The sequence below is a fragment of the Neopsephotus bourkii genome, unplaced genomic scaffold (assembly GCF_033783945.1).
Source record: "Neopsephotus bourkii isolate Nb327-2 ecotype Australia unplaced genomic scaffold, CSIRO-AGI_Nbou_v1 NB_1760, whole genome shotgun sequence".
NCBI lineage: Eukaryota > Metazoa > Chordata > Aves > Psittaciformes > Psittacidae > Neopsephotus > Neopsephotus bourkii.
In genome coordinates this window covers 5,976,221-5,997,701 of record NW_026902234.1, presented here as the reverse complement: position 1 = coordinate 5,997,701, position 21,481 = coordinate 5,976,221, and the positions used below count along the sequence as shown (strand labels likewise).

The window sequence follows — 21,481 nt, the reverse complement described above, 5'->3', positions numbered from 1 at the left end:
TGTGGTCCAGGTGATCTGTAACACTATTCAGGACTGTGCACTCTGTACTCTTGCTGGTTTACACTTTTCCACTTCTTAAAAAAAAAAAAAAGGCACTGAATTTCGGATGTACTGAAGAGAAAGGAGTTGAAAGATCCACAGTTTCTGGTGCATTTTAAGAGCTCAGTTACTTTAGCAATACGCCTTTCAGAGCTTATCAGCATAAATATGTTAACAAGTGCCCATTTAAAAATGAGTCATCCCACACCACTGGAGTAAGGAAACAGAACTTGTCAGATTCAGATTCTGGAGATTGCACAGGTTTCATTTACCTCTAAGTCCCTGAATCAAACTAGCATATCATTAAAAAGGAACAAAAGCCCTTACAGTTATTTAGTAGCTTTCGCCACAGAAATTGCCAGACCTAATCCAAAAGTGTGATCCCTTTTCTAGTTTTTTTATTTTTTTTAGGCAAAATATGACTTATTTTTATAAATAAAATTGTATAGTGGTATTTTAAAAGTACTTCAACTTTGTGTTGTAACAAGAATTATCATTCTAAGTGTGGAAGATCTGAATTTCCCCTTAGTGAAACCATTAAACGAGGCAGCAAACTTTACAGTATAGAAGAGCTACAATAAAGGCTTGGAAGAACAACTGTAAACTGTAAGGATTTCACATAAATTCATGAGAAAAATACCTGAATAGAGAACACTAAACAGAATCATTCAATAGTGGGACTTTACAGTCCATTCATACCGTCACATTTATCACCCAGCTGTACATCTTTATTGCCTCTTGTCTCTTCTCCCCAAAAGCAAAGACTAAGCAAACCTGTTGCTTTTATAATACAGTAGATCCACATGAGCTTACCTGGCATACTCTCAATTAATTCTTAGGTTAACCCTTTAGTAATTTGTCCCCACCTCATATGTGACTACCCCCAATACTAAATCAGGTCAGCTGTGGCTACCTGGTACCCAACTGTGCAGTATTTTCTGACAGATGCTCCAAACCATCTGAACACTATACAGCTATATCATGTGTTTTTGCTTGTACTTCTCTGCAAGATTCAGGCTGAGACTCAGCACTATGCCATGGGTTCATGCTAGCAGCTGCCTGGCTTGGAACCTGTGCAAAAAAAGTATGTGTGCATTTATCTGTGAACCACTGTAATACTTGAAGCTCTCTGAATATTTTTGGCCAAATACCACCATCAGCAACAGTAGTGTGGCAGTGTAGGCACTTGTACAAAGAGCAGCAGTTGCCAGTTAGCGTTGGGCTATACACCACTCTAGAGTGGCTGGTGTAACACCCCTTGGAAAATGCCTCATACACACACTCTTTCATAAGATTAAACAGCATAAAAGCTGGGACCAAGGACTACACTGTAGATACTTATGAAGAATAGCTACCAAAGCATCCTTTAAATAAAACATCTTCAGAAGAGGAGTGCTACAGAATAGACGTGCTATGACGTCTGTGACAAGATTTTGACAAGGTGAGGCTATTTGGTGATACTACAAATGGTTGAGATAACTGGAAGAGGGAGCTCGTCAATAAGCTCTCAGAGCTAGAAGTGAAAACATTAATCTCAGACTCCTGCCACTTCATGGAAAGTACAGCAACTGCTATAGATTTGGACAACTCATTCACATTCCTATAAACACATAAGCATGGCAAGAAAACATTAACAACTGTACAGGAATAATACTTAAAAGTACAACTTATGCACCTACACAAACCAGGCATGATGGGAAAAGTGAGACTGAATACTATAAAGAAAAATCACCACTTCTACTCCATCAGAAATTATTTGAGCCTTTAATTAAAACCACAGGTGAAGAAACTCAGGTCACCACAATTCCTCTCATCTTGAAAAAAATTCCATAGTCCCCCAGCTCCAAGCTTTAACAAAGAGGCTTTAACTAGTCAAAAATCAGGGGTGAAGTTTTGCCAAACAATAGGAAGGTACATAGAAAATAGGGAAATAAAAATAAAATCCATGTCTACTGTCCCTTTAATAAGCAGTTAGTACTGGAGATTATTAATGCTTAGGCCTAATCCAGCAAATAAGGTCAAAAAGGCAGCAAGACTTATAGAATCTTATCTCAGTAAAGATGGAAACAATTGAAGAACTATTAATGAGCTTGTTGAATGGAGAGAATGTTGATTAAATACAGCATGAGCAAAACCAAGATGAGACCTATTGGGTCATAAATTCATTAACTGCTTCCAAAACAAAATACTTTCAGCAACTCACACCTCAATACTCTGAAGCTGTTTGCAGAGGACGAAGTAACAAAGAATAAATAAATAAGTAAATAAAAAGGCACATGGTAAAACTTCACTTACACGCCTACCTGGTTTAGCTTTAAGCTACTAAAACTAGAAAGGGGTTAGGGACTTAAAGAGCTTGTAAAAAGGGACTATGAGAAAAAAGTGAAAAAAAGGATTGCAAGAGGCATAGGAAGGCTCCTGGAACAGGAAACATAGGGAACATTTCAGAAAAACGAACAAGGGGCATGAAAGAGTAATTGCAGTAATCAGTTTACTAAAAAGGAAAACCATTCCCATGTATTTTTCCAAATACTACAAAGAGTCAATGAGACTGAAAGGCAATTCACTCAAATCTAAAAACACTCAAACATATAGTTGACTTCCTTAATGTCATTGCCATTCTTGGTACATGCTTAGTTCTTTCACCTAAAGAACTAGGTATTAGAAGGCAGAAAAATACATTCTCTGCAGAATTCGCTTATGATGTTTAAAAAGCAGCCCCCTGTGAAGTCCTTTTGTAGGTGTAGGTATATTGTAAACAACTTGTACTTCTCACCAACTTCCTACGGCAAGCTTCTATATTCTTAGAAGGCAGTCATGGGTAGGTGCTCTTCAGGCTAATGCATGACCATTCTGGATTGCTCTGAATCACTGCTTTTCTTCATTAAGCTGGACGAATCAGAAGTGCCACTGCTCAATTTGTAGTTAATGCGAGTACAGAAAAATACAGTTGTTAATTGAAATACAGCTGTCAATTCAGATAACCTTACAGAAATAAGATTTCAAGAGTGGAGAGAACATAATGTGTGTAGAACTTCAAAAACTGTACTTGCATCTCAGGCCTGAGCAAGACTGCGATTCATTCAAACTTAACAATGCAATCTTCTGGCAGTGGTATGACTTACACCAAAGCAAGTCAGACAGCACTGGTGTCTGCTTAACCCACACTGGAATTATGCACAGAAGTAGTTGTGCTACCACTGGCTGAAATACACAACAGGTAAGTAACATGTTTTAATAGCAAAAAGGTAGCAGGAAACAGCTCCATCTTGCAGCTTTCGTTAAAGCTATGAACAGACTTACTTATCACAGAAACAAGTAACACAGAGCTCATTAGACACTGTCTCATATCAAACTGTCCTCTGCAGTCACAGAAGTTTTCTTTTTAGGACACACAAATTCCAAGACAAAAAAGTTCATTATTCACTCTATTTCACCTTGCTACAGCAACACCAGGACTACCACCCAAGGATAAATCCAGTACTCCATCGTGACATAATACCTTTTTTATTACAATATCCAAAAAACTGAGTATGCAAGATTTTGAGACCTCACGATCCCTTCTTCAGTCTCAGGAATGTGCCATCTAAAGACTGTATATTTAAACCATAAAGGAGTTTAACTGTAAAGAAAAGAGAAAAATGCATTTTCTTCATAAACATTCTGTGTGTCTCTTCCTACCAACCACACCATCCTCTGTAAAACCCGAAGATTTCTTTCTGTAAAGCAAATATATATATAGTGTTGGTAGCCCGCCCACCCCATCCCAAGATCAGTTTTTATTAATCTTCTGTATTAGTGTCAACAATCAGCTACAGATACATATTACTTTGAGAATTAAATACATAATCGTTTAATTCAAACAAGCAGAAGGGCAAGAGGAAAAAGCATTATGTGGATGGCACATTTGGTTGTAGATTACCAAAACATTCAGCCTTTACAATTCAATGATTCTTTCTCTAGTAATCAACTTTCAAATAAAATTTCTCTTTGTTGCAATTACAGACCAAAATACACTAGATAGTTTTCTTTTACTACAATCTTACCATAGTAGTTTAAGAAGTACTATTACAAAATGCTTTTAATTAGTGTACTCTTTACAAAGAGTCAGAGAGGCAATGTAATAGCAGAGTACAGTGTAAAGAGTGCTTCTAGGAACTAGGAGGTTTTGTAATATACTACTCGGTAAGCAATATAGCTACAGAACTCACAGCCACAACTGTTAGGTCTACTCTCTCTCACTTAAGTAGCTGCAGCTTCAGTGCATTCAGACTGTGCCCGATGTCTCTGAATGGAGAGTTCTGCCTGTGTGAGCAATCTGATCAGATTAACACTGATTTGAATTGAAAACACCCCTCCTTGATCTGAGCTAACTATGTAAACGTACACAGGAGAGGGGAGTTTTGAACTCAGCCGGGAAGGTGAGTGCTCGCCACGGCCACCCAAGGGAAACTCTCAACCTGAAGAGAGGTGGTCGGAGATTAACAGAACTGGAACACAAAATAGAGGCAAACAAAAAAAGAAAGACAAACAGCAACCGACAGAGCAAACACTTTAGAAAGAGCCTATTCCTTAAGCCTGCTTCAGATATTGCTCTGCTCTATAAAAGTGAATTTAGGACCTAAGGCTTGTAAGTTATAAGAGGCCCAGGTGGCCAAGTCCATCTTCAACGTCACTGAAGTGCTTTCACAAGATATAGCTTTTCCCCGTGTTCACTGGTGAAGATGGGAGCCTTTTTGTAGTGTTCCACCAACTCATCCATAGTATTAAAGCGTCGCTGCCCAATACAATAGACATTGTCCACGAGCTGCACCTTGAAATGTTTGTTCTTCCCCGATGCCTTTAGAGATACTGAGAAGTCACTGGGCTGTTGAGAAGAATTAAAAAAAAAAAAAGGAAAAAGAAAAGAAAAAATTACATAAAAGTGAACAAAATGAAGGCATAATTTTGTGGTTTCAGGAACAAACTGTGTCATACAGCTTATGGTAATTTATGCTAGGCTTTGTTCCATAGCTCGGTGCTTTAGCTGCTTAAGAAACCCAATAGTCTATTATTCAATAAATAATTGCCACCATTATTAACGTGCAGTTAAGTCAGTTAAGTAAAAGCTCCCCAGATGCACAGTCTGAAGCTGCCAATTACATGACTAAATTGCAAATATTATCTTAGCTACTCAATCTAGAAGCAGGAGAATATCAAGGAGAAGGGAAAAACTTCCATCACATATGATTTCCTTGCTAAAAGTCCTGGAGAAAGCAATTATTGCAATATTGCTTGGATGAGACCAAGAAAATTCCACACACTGCTTTTTTCAGAGCCGTGACCGCTAGAGGGCCATTCTTGCTTTGCATTGCAAAAGACAAAACCACATTCACCTTTTATCTTCATTACCACATGTATGGGGAATAATTTCTCCTATTGAGTACACCTTTTTTGTAAAAAAAAAAGGATAAGGCTGTAGAATAAAAACACAGTATGAACCCCACCATCAAACCATCTCCCACAAAAGACAAAATGTAAGCACTAATTAAGTTATTCAGGACAGAACAATTTCACATGATAAATCTCTTTGTCTGGGCAATCAGTTGCTTTAATGCAGACAGCGCTCTCTTCCCAATAGCTGGGATAAAACCATTCTGCTTTCTGTACCACACCATCCCTTGCTTTCAGCTGAACTCCTCTAGCCATCAATTGCTGCTGGCTGGTCCTAGGGATAGGAGCACAGGCTTTGCCCTGCAAGAGGTGGCTGGAGTGGGTGTCACCAGCCAGGGGAAAAAACAGAGTAATAAAAAGTAAAAGCACACACCAGTTTGTAGCAAGCACTTAATGGAGGCAAGTAATGCAGGATGTGACTATGGACGTACTGCCGCAGGGTCTCTGTCCACTGAAGGCTCAGCTTCAGGCAGAAACTGCTGAAGGCACTTGCTGAAATGCTTCAGAAGCAGCCTTCCTGCAGTCCCTGGTCAGGCTGGTGCTGTGAACCTGAACTTGTCCAGGCTAAACAAATGCCACAAGTGACTATCTGGTTCAGGGCATCACCTTACAAACCACCCCAATGCAGCTGAGACACAGCAGAGGACCAAGCAGTTGGGAGCAGGAGCTCTCAGGCATTACTGCTGTCATCAGACTTTGGTTCATAAAACCACATAAAGCAGACTCTGGAGTCCCCCATATTGTGTTTGGATGGTCAGATATATACTGAATATGCATCCAAGTAAGCTGAAAGACTGCATTTTCACAGGCACACTTTCTGTGTCTCTGCCCTACACATTCCCACATTCTGTCTATTCCCTTCCAACTCCATTTGCCCTGCCCACAGCAGACAAAGTTCCTGCCATGCCTGTTGATCTGGCTCTGGCTCAACGTGCCAGGCTCGCACTTTGGCTTTGGGCAGCAGCTTCTTCTCTCTTGTACTGCTCAAGCCAGCAGCTCCCGACACCTCTGGACCAACACACTTCTACCTCGAGCCACTACATTACAGATCCACAGGCATCATTTCTTTAGAAATTATTTTACGTAACACCCATAGGAGAATTACTTCTTCCATCCATGGTCCATTGTCACTGGGCCTTGGCCAGGAAGGCTGCCTCAGGCATTGAGCAGCGCCTAAGCCAAATACACACAACACCCCCTGTGACTGCCAAGATGAGAGAGCTGGGGAGGGTGGGGGAATAGGATGGAAAGAAATGCGCATAAAAGTGCATCTTTGGTGCTCCCAGTGCTCCACCCAAGATACATTCTGTGGCCTGTCATCCACCCCTAACTCCAAGTTTGAAAACTGCTATTATAAGCCAGCTAGCTCTGATATTAAACCCCTGCGACTGGAGCATCACAAACAAGGCTGCACAGAGTGCACAGCAAGCCTAACTTATTTTCAACACCTACTCTACTGGGTTAAAGCTAACCTGGTTGCACCAACACTGTGATGTAGTTAATACCCCAAACGCAGTGTGGACAACCCCCAGGCAGCAATGACCACACAGGCCTAGGACCTGTTTCAGTGCACACCTCCATAGCCATAATCAGCAGCCATTTTAATGGCAATAAACCACAGTCCTGAACAAACAAAACTCTGGGACCATGGGCTCATAGAGGAGAAATTTAGGGCACGGGCTCTGGGCAGCGTGCTGATGGCTGCGTTTGAAACACATAGTAACAGGCAAGTCTGTAGGTCTGTTTAGGAACAGAGCTCAGGGAAGCACGTATGAACTATCTGCTTATGATTCACAAAACCCAAGATTAAGCCCTGCTGACTTACTTTCTGTTGCTTCCATGGGTGACGCCTACGTCAAACAAAAAGCAGTAACCTTCATTTAAAACAGAAGAACTTACAAGTGGGAAGTTCATAATCTGCACCAAACACATTGTTTTTTGTTTTAGGAACAGGAAAAGTTGTTATGACAAAGGTTTAAAAATAAGTGAAATAATCACTTCAAACTCAAAAAAGTTTTAATGTCTTCTGAGAAAGCACAGTTGTTTTCAGCATGTCAAAATTACATGGTTTTAAAGCTCTTTTTATCTGCTAAGAAACACTGTCTTTAGAACAGAAAGGATGTGCTAATGACACAGAGAAGCGCTGGAGTAGGTCTTAGACCTCTGATCTACTGACCTATGTCCCAGGCACGGGCCTGACTTAGATCTTTGTGAAGAATACATTAGATGCTTTTCCTGCCATTTTAATTATAACATTAATGAATGAACATTCTCCTGAACTATTGTCTATTCTTCCCAGCCTCAGAACTGCTAATTGGATTGATGCATAGATAGAAGACATTATTATCGCTTATTTTCTCCAGAATATGTTACAAAGTTTATTCTTTTCGTGATCTGATTTAATTCAGTACAAAAAATAGCGGAAAGGCTGATCTAACTCTTTTGAGAGCCATCATCCGGTGCAAAGAGATGGAAGAGCTCAAACAGCTGTTGCAAAAACCCTGAAACCCTTTATTGGCCTCAGCGCAGTAACTTCTACAGGATTCAAGACCAAACATCAAAGGCAACTGGACTTGCATTTGGCTTTATTTTGGTTCCTTCCCACTCTAACAAAGATGCAAAATGGTTAAAAAGACTTGTTAAAAAAAATAAATAAAAAACTCTAGATAAACTACTGCTTTTAATGTTACCATTTCAAAGTATGCTGGTTCAATACAGCTTGAATTGGTTCCCTGCTGTCCTCCTTGGATTTGCTCCAAGTCTGTTTATTTTATTTACTGTTAAAGCTATTTTGTTTCAACTGCTGGCCAATTTTTCTCCCTTCTCCCTCTTAAATTAATTGCTACATTTGGATGTTTGCACACTAACTCTTCTAGGATTAAAAGCCTCACATACACCAAATAAAGGCACATCAGAAGTAAGCTTTAATCCCTGAAATCTAGAGAAGAGTTGTTAATTCTGCAACAGAAGTCCAGAGCATAGCTCTGTGGCAGGGAGCCTGTGAGTATTTCTGTACCATCCTAAATGGGAAGACCAAAACCTGAAGTTATAGCAATTCCTAAAACAGAAAATTGAATATTAGCTGTCATGCATCTGCAGCTCTTCAGTCCAGGTGTAGTAGTATTTTTAATTATTTCAGATTCCTTTAACTCCTGCTTATGACTAAGATGATCATAAGCTAACTGGTGCCTACAACGTGAGGAAGACAACAGGTAGGAAGATGTTTCTTTTACTTCTTTGGTCAGAAACTTCACTGTCTTTTCAAAAAAAATATGGAAAACTATCATGAAGACAAGTTATAAAATGATATAAGGGAAAAGAAGTGAAATCAGGAAAGTAGTTTCCCTCTTACAATCTCCATTGGAGAATGAAACAAGGCAATTTTATCATAGATGGCAAAGCTGGGAAAAATAACTCCCTCTCAAAAGCCTTTTACTGATCCTGTAACTTGTTTTTTCCCTTTTAATCCAGTTCCATTTGGCAATGTCCTTCCTCCATCATAGATATTATGATGCACTCGCTCTTCAGACTATTCTAGACCATATCACTTGGATCTCCCCAACTCCTGCTACTTCCATGCCCAGGTTTGCCCTTCACCCCTCCTCCTCCTCAGTCACCCAGCCAAAAAAACAAGTCACAGCTCAAAAGTCTAAGGTCAGGCTGAAAAGAACCATCTAGAAGTGTTAATTCCTTTTTCTACCCCTTCTACCTCATTTAGATATAAGTAAATACCCTTCTCTATGCAATGTTCACCATGTTCCAAAATTCAGTGTTGCACAGATCAGAAACATGTATTGGCTCCACTGATTTTCAAATGCAGCTCTAATAAAATTTCTATACTTCCATTTAAAACAAGCCACTGAGCTATTTCCTTAGCTTATTTTTAAAGATAAACTTTCTTCTCCTCTCTGCTGTACTCATCAATCACGGCACGTCACAGAACATGACAAATGCTTCAGTTTTTGAACAGTTGCCACATTTCACTGCTTCTATCCAACACTTGCAGGATTAAACCCACAGGAAAATACGGAATACCCTGAATACTACAGAATTAGCACCTGAAAAAGCATATGAACTATCAGCCTGTGCCTCCTTCCTCTGCTGCCACTAATGCTGGACAAAGAGCACAGAAGGCAAATGCTGTATCAAAGACTGACACAAATCCAGTCGTACCTACAATCCTCAGCGCCTTCTTACTACATCCACAGTCATCAGAATCACCTTAATACTATGCCCTGCAACCCCATTTAGGATCAGTTGCTGTAATTTCATATCTGTGACACTATTGGCAGCCATTACTTCCTAATGAATAATTGATTCTGAAATTGCAAAAAAAAATCATGTAGCCCATTCATGTTAATAAATACAACCGGCCTGAGAAAAATAACATTATCTCTGCTTTATGGAAAGACATCACAGGGCTATGAAGCAGTGGTGTTTGTCTCATCACCAGTTTCACAGACACTTGCAGCAGAACTTAAGAAGCCTGCAAGTCCCAACAGAAGTTCCCTTTGAAGTTTAAGAGTGTCTGCAGCAAAGGATCAGCTCAGAAGCTAGAAGCGTGGTGTGGTTGCCCTCTCTCATCACCAGCCACAGCCTATTACTGCTTCCTGTTAACTACAGCACTCAAAAGCACATTTGTTTCTCAGGGTGGAACTGAACAAAAAACTCTTTTCCTTCCAAATTTGCTTTTCTCCCCAGTGGAATCTTAGATCTTCAAAGCATGACGATCACCTACCCAACCCAGGCCAACAGTGTCAGCCAAAACTTGTTTGTCTTGTGCTAGGTACTACACTAACAGAACAAAACAGCCTGCAATTCAAAAAGGGTAAGAAGTGGCTGTACATAGACTGCAAAGATTAAATCTGCATTATTTATTCAGGAGTGCTGCTTAAATGAGAAAACCAACTTCAGTTTTTAATCAACCAAGCAGCCTGCAACAAAAGAACAAGTCAAGCACTACCTCTAACTAGGTATGTTCCACTTCAGTTTCCTTCTTTACATCTCCAAAACCAAGGTGACATGACCTAGGTATTACAGAGCTGGCAAAAATGTTATCAGTAGGGAACTGTGGCTGTTACATAAACTATGAGCTTAAATGGTTCAAACAAGCTTACGGTTCTAATAATAGTATTTCGTAATTAATTAAGATAATCGGGCTCCTATCTACCTGACAGTGTTCATCTCAGGATATTCTCCACTATGGCAGCATCTAAGTGTAACTGAGGAGAATATTTTTGGCTAAGGAACCTAGCTGTGAGACAAACATCTGGTGAAGTTAAAATCTAGAGAAACAGTGTAAAATCTTGAAGCTACTAAAACCTGAAATGGAAAAACATGTCAGTCTCATCAAGTGAATACAGAATAATACAAACCTTCATCTATCCAAGGAGAGCTTTTCATAGCTCAGTAATGAGAGCAAAACTCAAAGAAATCTAAGAAAAAGTTTAATGCCAGCAACTTCTTGTAACTATGGTGATGGAAGGCTATAGAAAACCCTAAAATAGGTCAAAAATCAGGCATGGGATTAGCAGGATGACTCACAGTTTTATTGATGGGCCTTTTCAGAAAGGAATAACCCCTGCATCCACAGCTTTAATAGGTGGATTCATAACACAATGGAGTAGGAAGTGCTGGTCTGGTGGAAAGATGAGCAAACTTTGCTATGTTGTTTCTAATCAAGATCTTTTGCTCTGATTGTGAAGACACTCCTGGCTACTCTTAGCCACAGCATAAACAGCCTCTAGTCACACATATGAAGTATGGCAACTGCCAAAAATTTATCAGTTATTTCTAACATCTTTATTTGTTCCATACATAATGAGCTTGAAATAGATCTTTTATGATCTTCTTCATAACTATGCCCATTTGCTTATTGTATCGCTCTTAGCACTTCAGGAACACCCCCTTCTTCCCCCAAACCACAAAGTAGGTATCCCCAGCGCTTTTATAATTCACATATATAAACAAATTATATGATGGTATGATCTATAAAGATTAGGGCAGACAAAAGTTTGAGATGTAAAATATTTCTTTAAGCATAACAAAGCCTAAAACTCTCTAGTAGTACTAAAACAAAGGAGGCCTTTACTTTACATGCATAACTACAGTTTATCTCATTACTCAAAAAAAACCCAAATACAAGATCTGCAAGACCAGACAGAGATTAAAAAAAGTGGGGGAAAAATGGAGAAGAAAAGAAAAAAGAAAAAAAAAAAAAAAGAAATAAAGATCAGTTCCTCAATTCAGCATATTGTTCTTTTATTGCATGTGTGTAAGAAACTTGCTGTAATAGGAACTGAGTAAGTTTTCTGGGATTCCAGCAAGAGTTAGATGCTGGAAACAACTTGAAGAACACATTCTCCATAAATCTTTTTGTGCTCCACAAAAAAAACTTCCCCCGCAACAACACAGGTAGCAAATTTGAAACTGCTTTGAATACAAGTGTGTCTAATGCTATGATGTCATATTAAATTGAAAGGAAATTTGTTTGCTCCAGAGGTGTACTCTTAAGAGCAAAGAAACAAACCATGGCACAGTGGTCACTGTGACATGGTATGAGCTGAGAAATGGCTGCGCATTTTTGTATTTTAAGTAATGTCTTAACTTTCAAACTTCAAAGTTCTGGCACCTTCTAAAAAGGCAGAAGGAAATCGACAGATACTGTCTCAGGGTAACCCCACATGCAGCATCCGGATTTGAAAGTGAGCTTCTGTCTACTGGATAGACACACCAAGGGTACACTGCATCCAGTATATCTGCCTGCCCCTGTCAGACAAGATGCTACTTTGAAGAGACAGTTGAACTACTGTAATTTAATGATTACCATAATCCTCTAGTAGCTTTGTACATTATAAAAGACTGCATGCCCCACTTCCGTCTCTTCTGTTGACTAAACAAACTTGATTCCTCACAGGCTCTGTCAGTCACATTTTCTAAATTTCTATTTTTCTTCCTGTTCTCCTTTGTTTCATTTGTATCTAGCTTCAGTTAGTGGTTACAGTTAACTAAGAGCAGAAACAGGAACTCGATGACATGGAGCTTCAAACAAAGGGTAGTTTGACAGCTATCATGTCTTCTTCAGAGCAAACTCATCAAGGAAAGATGCCCGAGATTTAATCAGACAACAACAGTATTGGATACAGATCTAGAAAAAAAAACCAGAATATTTGGGACTGTTACAGAATTATATTTTGTCAACAACGTTCTGCACGATGTAAAAATTTCAGTATAGCAAGAGTCCTAACTTCAGCAATAATATCAGTAAACTACTAATGTTTTCAAAAAATTAGACTCCAAAGTTGTATCTGGATACAGAAAACCCTGCAAAATTAACAATTTCCTTGTCTTTCAGCTGTTGCTCTGCTGTCACTCTAAGCCGCTACTCATCTCTCTTGCCAAGAGCCAACATGACACTCAATCCCAAATTTCAGCATTGCACATGAGAAATATGTGAAAAGTGAAACTGAAGCCCAAATTTTTTAGTTGTTTGTCCACTAAAGATTACCCTTTAGTTTGCACTGCCTAATGCATCTGTCTCAATACCATCTCAGACTTTGACTTCATTCTGGGACCTCTGTGAGTACCTGAAATTGTTACTTAGGAAGAACAGAATCAGCAAATGAAATATGAAACATACTTCCAGAAAATTATCAGGAGCTAAAAGGATCTTTACTCCGAGATTTGAGCTCAAGCTTAGTTCTACCCTTTACTTAAATCAAGTTCTTTGCTTTCCAGCGTGCAGTCATGCCAACAACTATTACTGACTAGTTACTGAAATCATTTACATGAGGAATAGCATATGAGAACAGTTTTCCCCGATTTATAGGCAATTATGATAAAGAATACCACAAATTCTAACCAGAAGTGATGAATGAAATCAATACAGCCTTCTGAAGCTATTAGAGTTAAGAAATCTTTTTAAAAACATATTATGGCTCAAACTATGAGCAGTTGACACTGATTCAGTTTCTATTTGCAATCTATATTATACACCAGGATAGCCCACGATACACGCAGAGTGAAACCTCACACAAAGATGATAGAAGACTGTAGCTGTATATGTTAAACTGATTTTAGTATTATTATATGCTCAAATTAGAAGACTGTACTATTAATTAACTATTAATTTTTAACTTTTATATGTGCAGCAACAAGATAGGAGACATCTATGAAACAACAATTTGTTTTCAGGGAATGGTCCTACAACTGAAGCAGTAAATGTAGAAAAGCCCTAATTGCAAATTCAGATTTTATTCAAATTTTTTTCATACCTTTTGGAAACTGTATTAGGGAACTATTAAAATCTGTCACCTTTTCCAAACCACAGTCGAGGGATAATAAAAATTTGAGTGCCTTAATTATGAATTCTCTGGCCTCAGCATACATGAAAGGCCTTTCACTGTAATTTTAAATCTGAATTTTCAGGATTACAATGATCCCTAATCAGTATTACTTATATCCTCTGATGTCATCAAGGCTCAATTTACAAAGCATGTGAGCTGCTGACTTGGCCCTCATTGTGTATCATAATCTTAACTATTAGATACAATACTTTAGATTTAGGTTGTAATAAGGTAAATAGAGCAGAAATACATTAAAATGGAATTTTAACCAATAAAGAACCTATGTTACTATTCAATTAAAAGCAGAAAACTGACCAATGCAAAGACCTCATTTGAAATTACCTTTAAAATAGAATTAATGACTAAATTTGCAATTCACAAGAACTCTTTTACCTTGTAGCGCTGTAAATTTGAGGAGGATTGCAGATAAGGAACACACGAAAAGTCAGACTGAAGCCTGAAATATTTACTTGCCTGCTCACCAATTAAAACCCCCTGGATAATACAGACCCAGCCATTAAATTTCAGTGTAAATGTCACTGCATTTCAGTAACAGAGCAACTCTCACAAGCATCAAGTGTATCTGTTGGTAATGCCTATATATAGGGAAGCTATTAGTGGTCATGCTTGCTAACCCAAGCATGGAGTATTACGAAGCCTGCTGGGCTGGTACCACTTACCGAAGATTCACTATCTCTAACAAGGAAGTCTCCTTCCACTCCCCTTTCATTCAGGGCACATTCCGCTTGGTGTCGGGTAACATTCCCGTAATACCACTCTCTTCCAGCAAACCGTCCGGTAGAAGATGGTCCCGTGTAGCTTATCTGAGGTGGATGGGAAGTGTTAATGGTAGGACCATCACTAATGATTACTACATAGTTTTTAGGGACAAGACCAATTTGCCCTCTGGAATTTTTACATTTCCACCATTCAGGGTCATTTTCTGGTTTTTCAATGACTTCCATTGTTTCCCCTTTTTCAAAGTTGAGCTCTTCCTCTGTGACGGAGCTGAATGGATACAGTGTCTGAACAACGTGGAGTACTTTGGTGCCCTGGCCGTTACTCATGGAAGCGCCTTTCCTTAAGTTGAGAAAGCTGGGTGAATCTGCGGTTGCCTCCTCAACCTCCTCTACCACATAGTTCGAAGGAAACCAGCCAATCTGTCCATTGTAGCTACCTCTCCACCAGCCGTCACTGCACTTCTCCATGACAATCACTCGGGACCCTTTAACGAGGGACAGTTCATCCTCCCTCTCAGCAACATAGGCAAATTTCACATAGGCTGGAATGTTGAGATCATAAATCCGGTCGGCGCTGCTGCCGTTGGACGGGTACTCTGCGTCTGTGCTAGGGGTGGGTGAGGCGTCTCTTGCACTCGTCTTTCTCTTGGTTTTTCCCAAACCTGTTCAAGAGAGAAAGGTAAAGTGGTCACTTGGACTGCTCGTCCCCAGACTGCAAACGCTGGTTTTTAGTGATGTGCTGCTCCATCACAGCACTGTTAAATGGAGATCTCTTCTGTAACATTATATAGAAACAGTAACACCTTTAAGAGATTAACATCCTGCTGATGTACCATTAGCTAAGCAGCAATTAATTTGTAACTGCTCAGTTTCCTTCACAGAAGTGCCAGTTTTAACACACTTAAAACCCAATGGTTTCTTCACATTACAAGAACAGCCAATCACTAAAATGCTGCACAGCTTGCTGTTATGTCTCTTAAAAATCCAGCCAACAGATCATGCCTTTAATTTTTAGCAATGACTTTAATTTGGCTTAAGCAAAACATGAAAGAAAATCTACAAAAATAAACTATCACAGCAACAAAAGCTTAAGTTTCTCTGCAGATTACATTTTCCTCTCTTCATCCTTCAGTCAGTCCCCAGGCAGCTACAGCTGCAACTCCTCCCTCTTGAAATGTACACCTCTTTCATCTACAGTTCTTCATGTACTGTAAAAGCATAAACCTGACAGTCAGGAAGACCATTTGCATACATTCCCCTACAATCTGTAAATTCTGATGTACTGTTGTGGCTTTAATTATAGTGCGAAATACAATGTACAAAAGAAACAACAATAACATTAAATACATAACTTTCTTCCTTAATTAGAGGAACCATTCTAATGTCTGTTTAAATGTGGAACTAAAACTGCAAAACAGACTTTGCGTACTTTCCAAACGTTTGCAGCAAAGACTGCTTAAGCATATATAAAAACCAGAAAGATAAAGACAAGCAGTCCTTCCTGGTGAAACTGACTTAGAAAAGTTCTGAAGAGAAAAAAGATGAAGTCTCAGGATAGTACAAACCAAGCAACACACAGTATGTCATGTATGGGACAGAGAGCAGAAACCAACACAGAAATAGGAGCTTCTGTACTTTTCTCCGTGCTCCTGGAAGTCTTGCTGGCAGCTGAGAGATTCACTTGAGACACAATGAGTACATGCTGATCATGGCAGATTGAATAGGAATAAATAAATAAATAGGACTTTGCTTTTCTTGCTTCCAATAATCTGATAAAAATGAAATAGCATGCATCTCCTTCTAACAAGTCAGGACTATTTAATCTGGCCACTCCACTGCTGAAAAGCTCATAAGCTTTTTTAATATATATATATGTACATGCATGTACAATGGATAGCTTCAGCAAAGCTGTTTATTCAGTGCAAAACTACCTGGTTTATTCACAGGGTTAGCTGTATAGCACAAACAGCACACATTGGACCACACAAGGATTGCTAACTAGAAGGGTTAAATACATTAATTAATACAGTCTGCAGATCTCAAAGACAGCAGAAAATTCCAGTGATCCTGAAGTGTTCCCTGACCTTCCCCAGCAGCTCCTTACTTCCTGCAGGAGCCTGCTTACATCCTAATGTCATTCTAACTACATAATTTCAGCCAAGAACACTGGTGGCTGCACTTTCACGCAAAATGAGGGAGAGCAGCTTATTGTACTAGGAGAGACAATCACAGGAAAAGCATGTCCAAGCAAGCATTAATCGGAAGCTGGCGAGGCTCCCATCTCTGCCTAGGCTGGAAATTTTCATCAGTTTAGAGATCATTTTCAACAAAAAGATGAGGATGCAACAGAGCTAAGGAGCATTAAATTAGGGTGATATAAACAAACACAACTTCCGTTAGGAAAGAGGGGAAATTACTTGTTATAACTTCATGGAAAACAAGGAATTGCTATTTCAATAGATTCATCCTACACAAAGCCCTACACTGAGACTGAACCTTCCAGATTAAAAGCTTAGGTATTGATGTACTTTGTAATGGAGATATGCAGCACCACTTCCTGGAATTAAGCAGGAGAACTAATAAAATAAAAGAAAAATCCAAGCAGATGATGAAGTAGCTGGCCAGGAGAAAACAAGCTGACAACCAGAGCAGAGAAATAACTGTGAGATATGGGGTTGCGGTGTGATAAGAGAATTCCATAAACTGGAAAAAAAAAATAAATAAAAAAAAAAGTTGACAAACAGGTGAAAATTTTTTCCCAAAAGAAAAATTTGACATCTGATAAAGTTATTTAAACATTTAGTGAAAGGTTATCATCCAAGCATTTTCTTGCACTTCGAGTTTTATAAGTTGTGTCTTTTCCCACAAACCTCCAAATACTACATCTAGTGTTTAAAATGTTCCTTTCTGTCCTCCCAGTTCAGCACAAATATTGGAGGGGGAGGGAAGGGAAATAATCAGAAACTTCACTTTTTTTTTTAATCAATAAAGGCAGTGAGAGCTCTTCAGTTTAAACTTAATTTTTAATCTAACCAAACTTTCAAAGGCTGACAGCATGATTAGCCTGTAGCAGTAGCAGTGATGTGCATCAAATACTGTGTTTCCAGTTGGTTTGACCAAGGTAGCTAAGTATGCAGAGACCCATCTGCAGCCAAGCACGGCAGAGGGCATGCACAACATTATCTAACACTCATTTTTTTCCGTGAGGTTACAACATTCATAGCTGTGCCTATGACAGAAGAGGAAACAAGTTGTTCCATGAGCAGAATAAAGGAAACCTGTTCCTGTTTTTCTCCTTACACCTCCTACTGCACTATTCCTCCTTTGCCTCCCCCATCTTGTGCAGGAGCCACAGTAAGTCCCTTTACCCTATGACTGCCTTCACACTCCCAGGTCCTCCTCATACCTCCAGCTCCCCACTGCCATCTCCAGACTGCCCTCACAGCACACTCCATCTCCCATGGTGCTGCCTTCCCTACCCTTTGTGGGTCTGGCCAGCCAAGCTCAGCACCCGGGCTCCCACTGCTTTTCAGCCCTGCATAGACTGAGCAGAGCTGGGATTGCTCTGGCCTCTACGCCAGTGAGGGACACCAGCAACAACCCTCCCAGGCACAGAGTTGGAGAAACCTAGTTAGTTTACCTCTGCCAGTCTGTCAAGTTTGCTTGAAATTGGCTGAGTTATCAAGGGTGGACAGATGGATGGACAATGACAGCTGACTCTAACAGCATGACTGGTGTAAGCTTCATTTCCTTAGGAAACAAGTCTAAAAATACAATTTAGTAGGATGGCTGGTCATAGCTAAGCAAGAATAAAGTTAGGACAATTATAAACTTCGTATGCATCTGTGACAAAAAACACAACTCTATTAGGAAAAAGAAAGTACGATCTACATGAGTCATCTTTGGAAAAGTAAACACTGCCATTACTCTTTACTAACAGAAATGCTCGCTTACTACTATTTGTAAGGGTAACCCTATTATGTCTGAATGGAATGAAACCCACACAAGGAATTCACGGAAAACAAAACATCCATCCACTTGAGGAGTCATATCTGGAAGAGTCAAATATATTTGTGATTGCAGCCATAATTTTGTCATTTTTATCATCTTTATTTTAATGAAAACTTATCTACTCGTGAAATACAACTGCATTTTGCCATTGTGACTCAGTGGTTACAGTTCAACTGAAACCATAATCCTTTGTAATACAGCTAGTTGTTAAGGAAAAACCTAAAGCAATGGATTAGCTTTCAAGTGAGGGCAAAAGAGTGGAAGCAAAAGCATTGCATAGCAGCAGAAAAATTGTTTTATGTTATGGCATTTCATAGGGAATAATGCTGCTCACAGTCTACAGCTGACCCACACTGAACTGGCTCATTTGTGTTCTTAGAAACAAGTTGCCAAGTGATGTGAGAAGGTTTAATTTTTAGGTGGATATATTGCTGAGATAAAACCCATAAAATGGTTAGCATCATTTCCAGAGAAGGGATCCATGACAAATCCTTCTTCTCCCTGCAGTGAATGAAATCCTCTGGCCCCAAGGTCAGTCCTAGGGAGACTCAAGAAATGTGCCTCCCACATTACTTCATGCCCTCTTCCTTTCCTTGCTCAGTTTCAGCTCTGAAGAATAGCTTGTTTTGCGAGCAGCAGGCTGAAGGAAGATCAGTTTCCTATGAATTTGCTTCCTGTCTAAGTCCCTATTGTGCAAACCCCAGCTTTGAACCCTTTCGTTACCAGCTTGCCCTCCTGATGGCCTTCCCACTGTACTTGTAGGTTTTCCAGCTCAAACCTACAGTGCCTGCTCTGTGCAGCTCTCCCAGCCTTCCCACTTTATGGAAAGCTCCTTAAGCTCCCCCAGGAAATGCCTTGAGCCCCCCTCTAAACCCCAAACCTCAAAGTGGTGGAATTTGTTTCTGGTCACTCCCTTTTGGCCTGATACTGTGACAGTGCCAGTTCCCCTACCCCTGCCTGTGTCTTCGGTTATGCTCCTGGCCCAAAGCTTGGCCGCCTGTCAGACAGCACAGATGCCCCAACTGCCTAGCCTTCTCCCACTAAAACCAAAAAGATCTTCCTGTCTTCCTTCTGCCTTCACTAAAGGTGCTGAAACAAGGATGCTTAGCTACCAGCTTTGCGAAAATTGGTGCTTAGGGTAAAGAAGTTTAATTATGTTTAAAACTTTATCCTAATACATACTTTATCAAATACATAACATTTGCATAAAGGTATTTTTTTGACACTGGTAAAAATTCATATTCAATTTCCTAATTATGGTTTATATTACATACTCCCTTTAGTAGAAAAAGCCCATTTACAAAACATTTTTAATGGTTTAATACCTAATTTTAGGAAGACTTATTTGATGATTCCTTTCATGCTCCTGCGAGCTGCTATCCTTGCCTGAAACAGATGAGTAACCACATTTTGTATTTTAAACTGCTTTTGCTCATCCCACAGGTAAAAGAACAGATTCACTGACATGGCTCTATAATGCATTTCTACAGGCTTATCTGTACTCACATTTATTTCATTAAGTTCTATTTAAGAATAATACACACTAAACACTGAAGATATTTGCAGTCAACTTCTCTAGCATTTCCCTCCAAGACTGCTCCCTAATTTATTACATCTCATATGTAGCTTAACTTTAAATAGACTAAATACAGTTGTGTTTCTTTTCCAAAGGGATTTTCAGTTTTTTCGATACCTCAGATTATTGACTTTTCCATCCTCCCCATCTTCTGCATGTAAAAAAGGTCAGTAAATATCCAAAGCCAAGTTCTGAAAAACAGTTGGCAGTGAGACTAGTGTCATCTGAATTCTCTCAATCTGTCTTTCCTAAAACCTTCTCTGATGCATAAATCATGATCAAAAATATTTTCTGTAGCTTACCCTGCATATCAAATCAAATTCTCAGGATAAAAATAAAAGGCCTTTCAGAAAAAAAAAAAAAAAAAGTGCAATACAAGAAAACTGTAATGCTCTGAGAAATGATAAATGCAACATTTATTTTCCAAAACAGAATTCCTCAATCCCAAACCCAGTAGAAGAGACCACATGCCACTAAATATGCCAAATACAACATTTTAAGAAGCCTCCGGCAACTTCTTATTAAAAGATTGAGGGCCATTAAAGAAGGACACCCTCCCTCCCTAAGTAAGGGCCATTAAAGGACACCCTCCTTCCCTTTAAACTATAAAGGCCATTGCAAAACCAATAAAAGAGTCATAACCAAATTCTTGTAAACTGCTTCCTCTTGAAGGACTAAATTTTTCACTAAATGGTATCCTTCAAATATCCTGTATCAGTGTAGCAGTAACTAGTTTTAGTCTAAATATACAGCAGGAATTTAACATCAAATGCAGCTGTTGATGTTGGTAATGCTGTTACCTTTCCTCTCCCTGTGGCAATTAGAAAATCAACTTTTAATATTTTCTTTTATTGCTATATTTACATCTTAATAGATTCTTTTTCCATAACAAGTCAGAACTGATTTTTGTACCATGTTCTCAGCCTTTTGTGTTTGAAATTATTTTCCATCAGTTATTAAGTATTATAACAAAGCTGTAAATCAACAAAAAAATTAAGTATTATAAGGATCATTAAATAGATATCTTGAATTAATAGTGCATCAAATACCGCCAGCTACTTTCTCTTACAGTCTATTTACAAATACAACAGCTTTTTCTCTATTAAAAACCTAAATTGTGCTGCATCACCTAGTCAAAACACAGGAACTCATACTAGAGCTGAATTAAAAGCACGCTTACATACAGTCAAAACCAAAGGTAAAAAATAGTGTATTTAACTTGTATGCCTCTAAAACAGATTTTGCAGATTCATTTTTTAAATCCTCCAGAAATACGATGCTCTGTCCAACTGAAAAGGCAGGCAAAGCTAATGAGAATCTCTGCCTTCCCACTAGCC

At 39.1% G+C, this 21,481-nt stretch overlaps 1 protein-coding gene across 3 annotated transcripts in view; it reads right to left on the bottom strand.

Moving 5' to 3' along the window:
- Positions 1-3,530: 3,530 nt before the first annotated feature.
- The window catches only part of NCK2 (NCK adaptor protein 2), an 87,557-nt gene continuing 69,606 nt past the window's right edge, over positions 3,531-21,481 (bottom strand). For all 3 annotated transcript variants that reach the window (XM_061377807.1, XM_061377806.1, XM_061377808.1), the window contains exons 4-5: positions 14,498-15,219; positions 3,531-4,906 (exon numbers count right to left, since the gene is read on the bottom strand). In XM_061377807.1, coding sequence (XP_061233791.1) covers positions 4,712-4,906; positions 14,498-15,219 — 917 coding nt within the window. In that variant the 3' untranslated portion in view covers positions 3,531-4,711. The remainder of the gene's footprint in view (positions 4,907-14,497; positions 15,220-21,481) is intronic.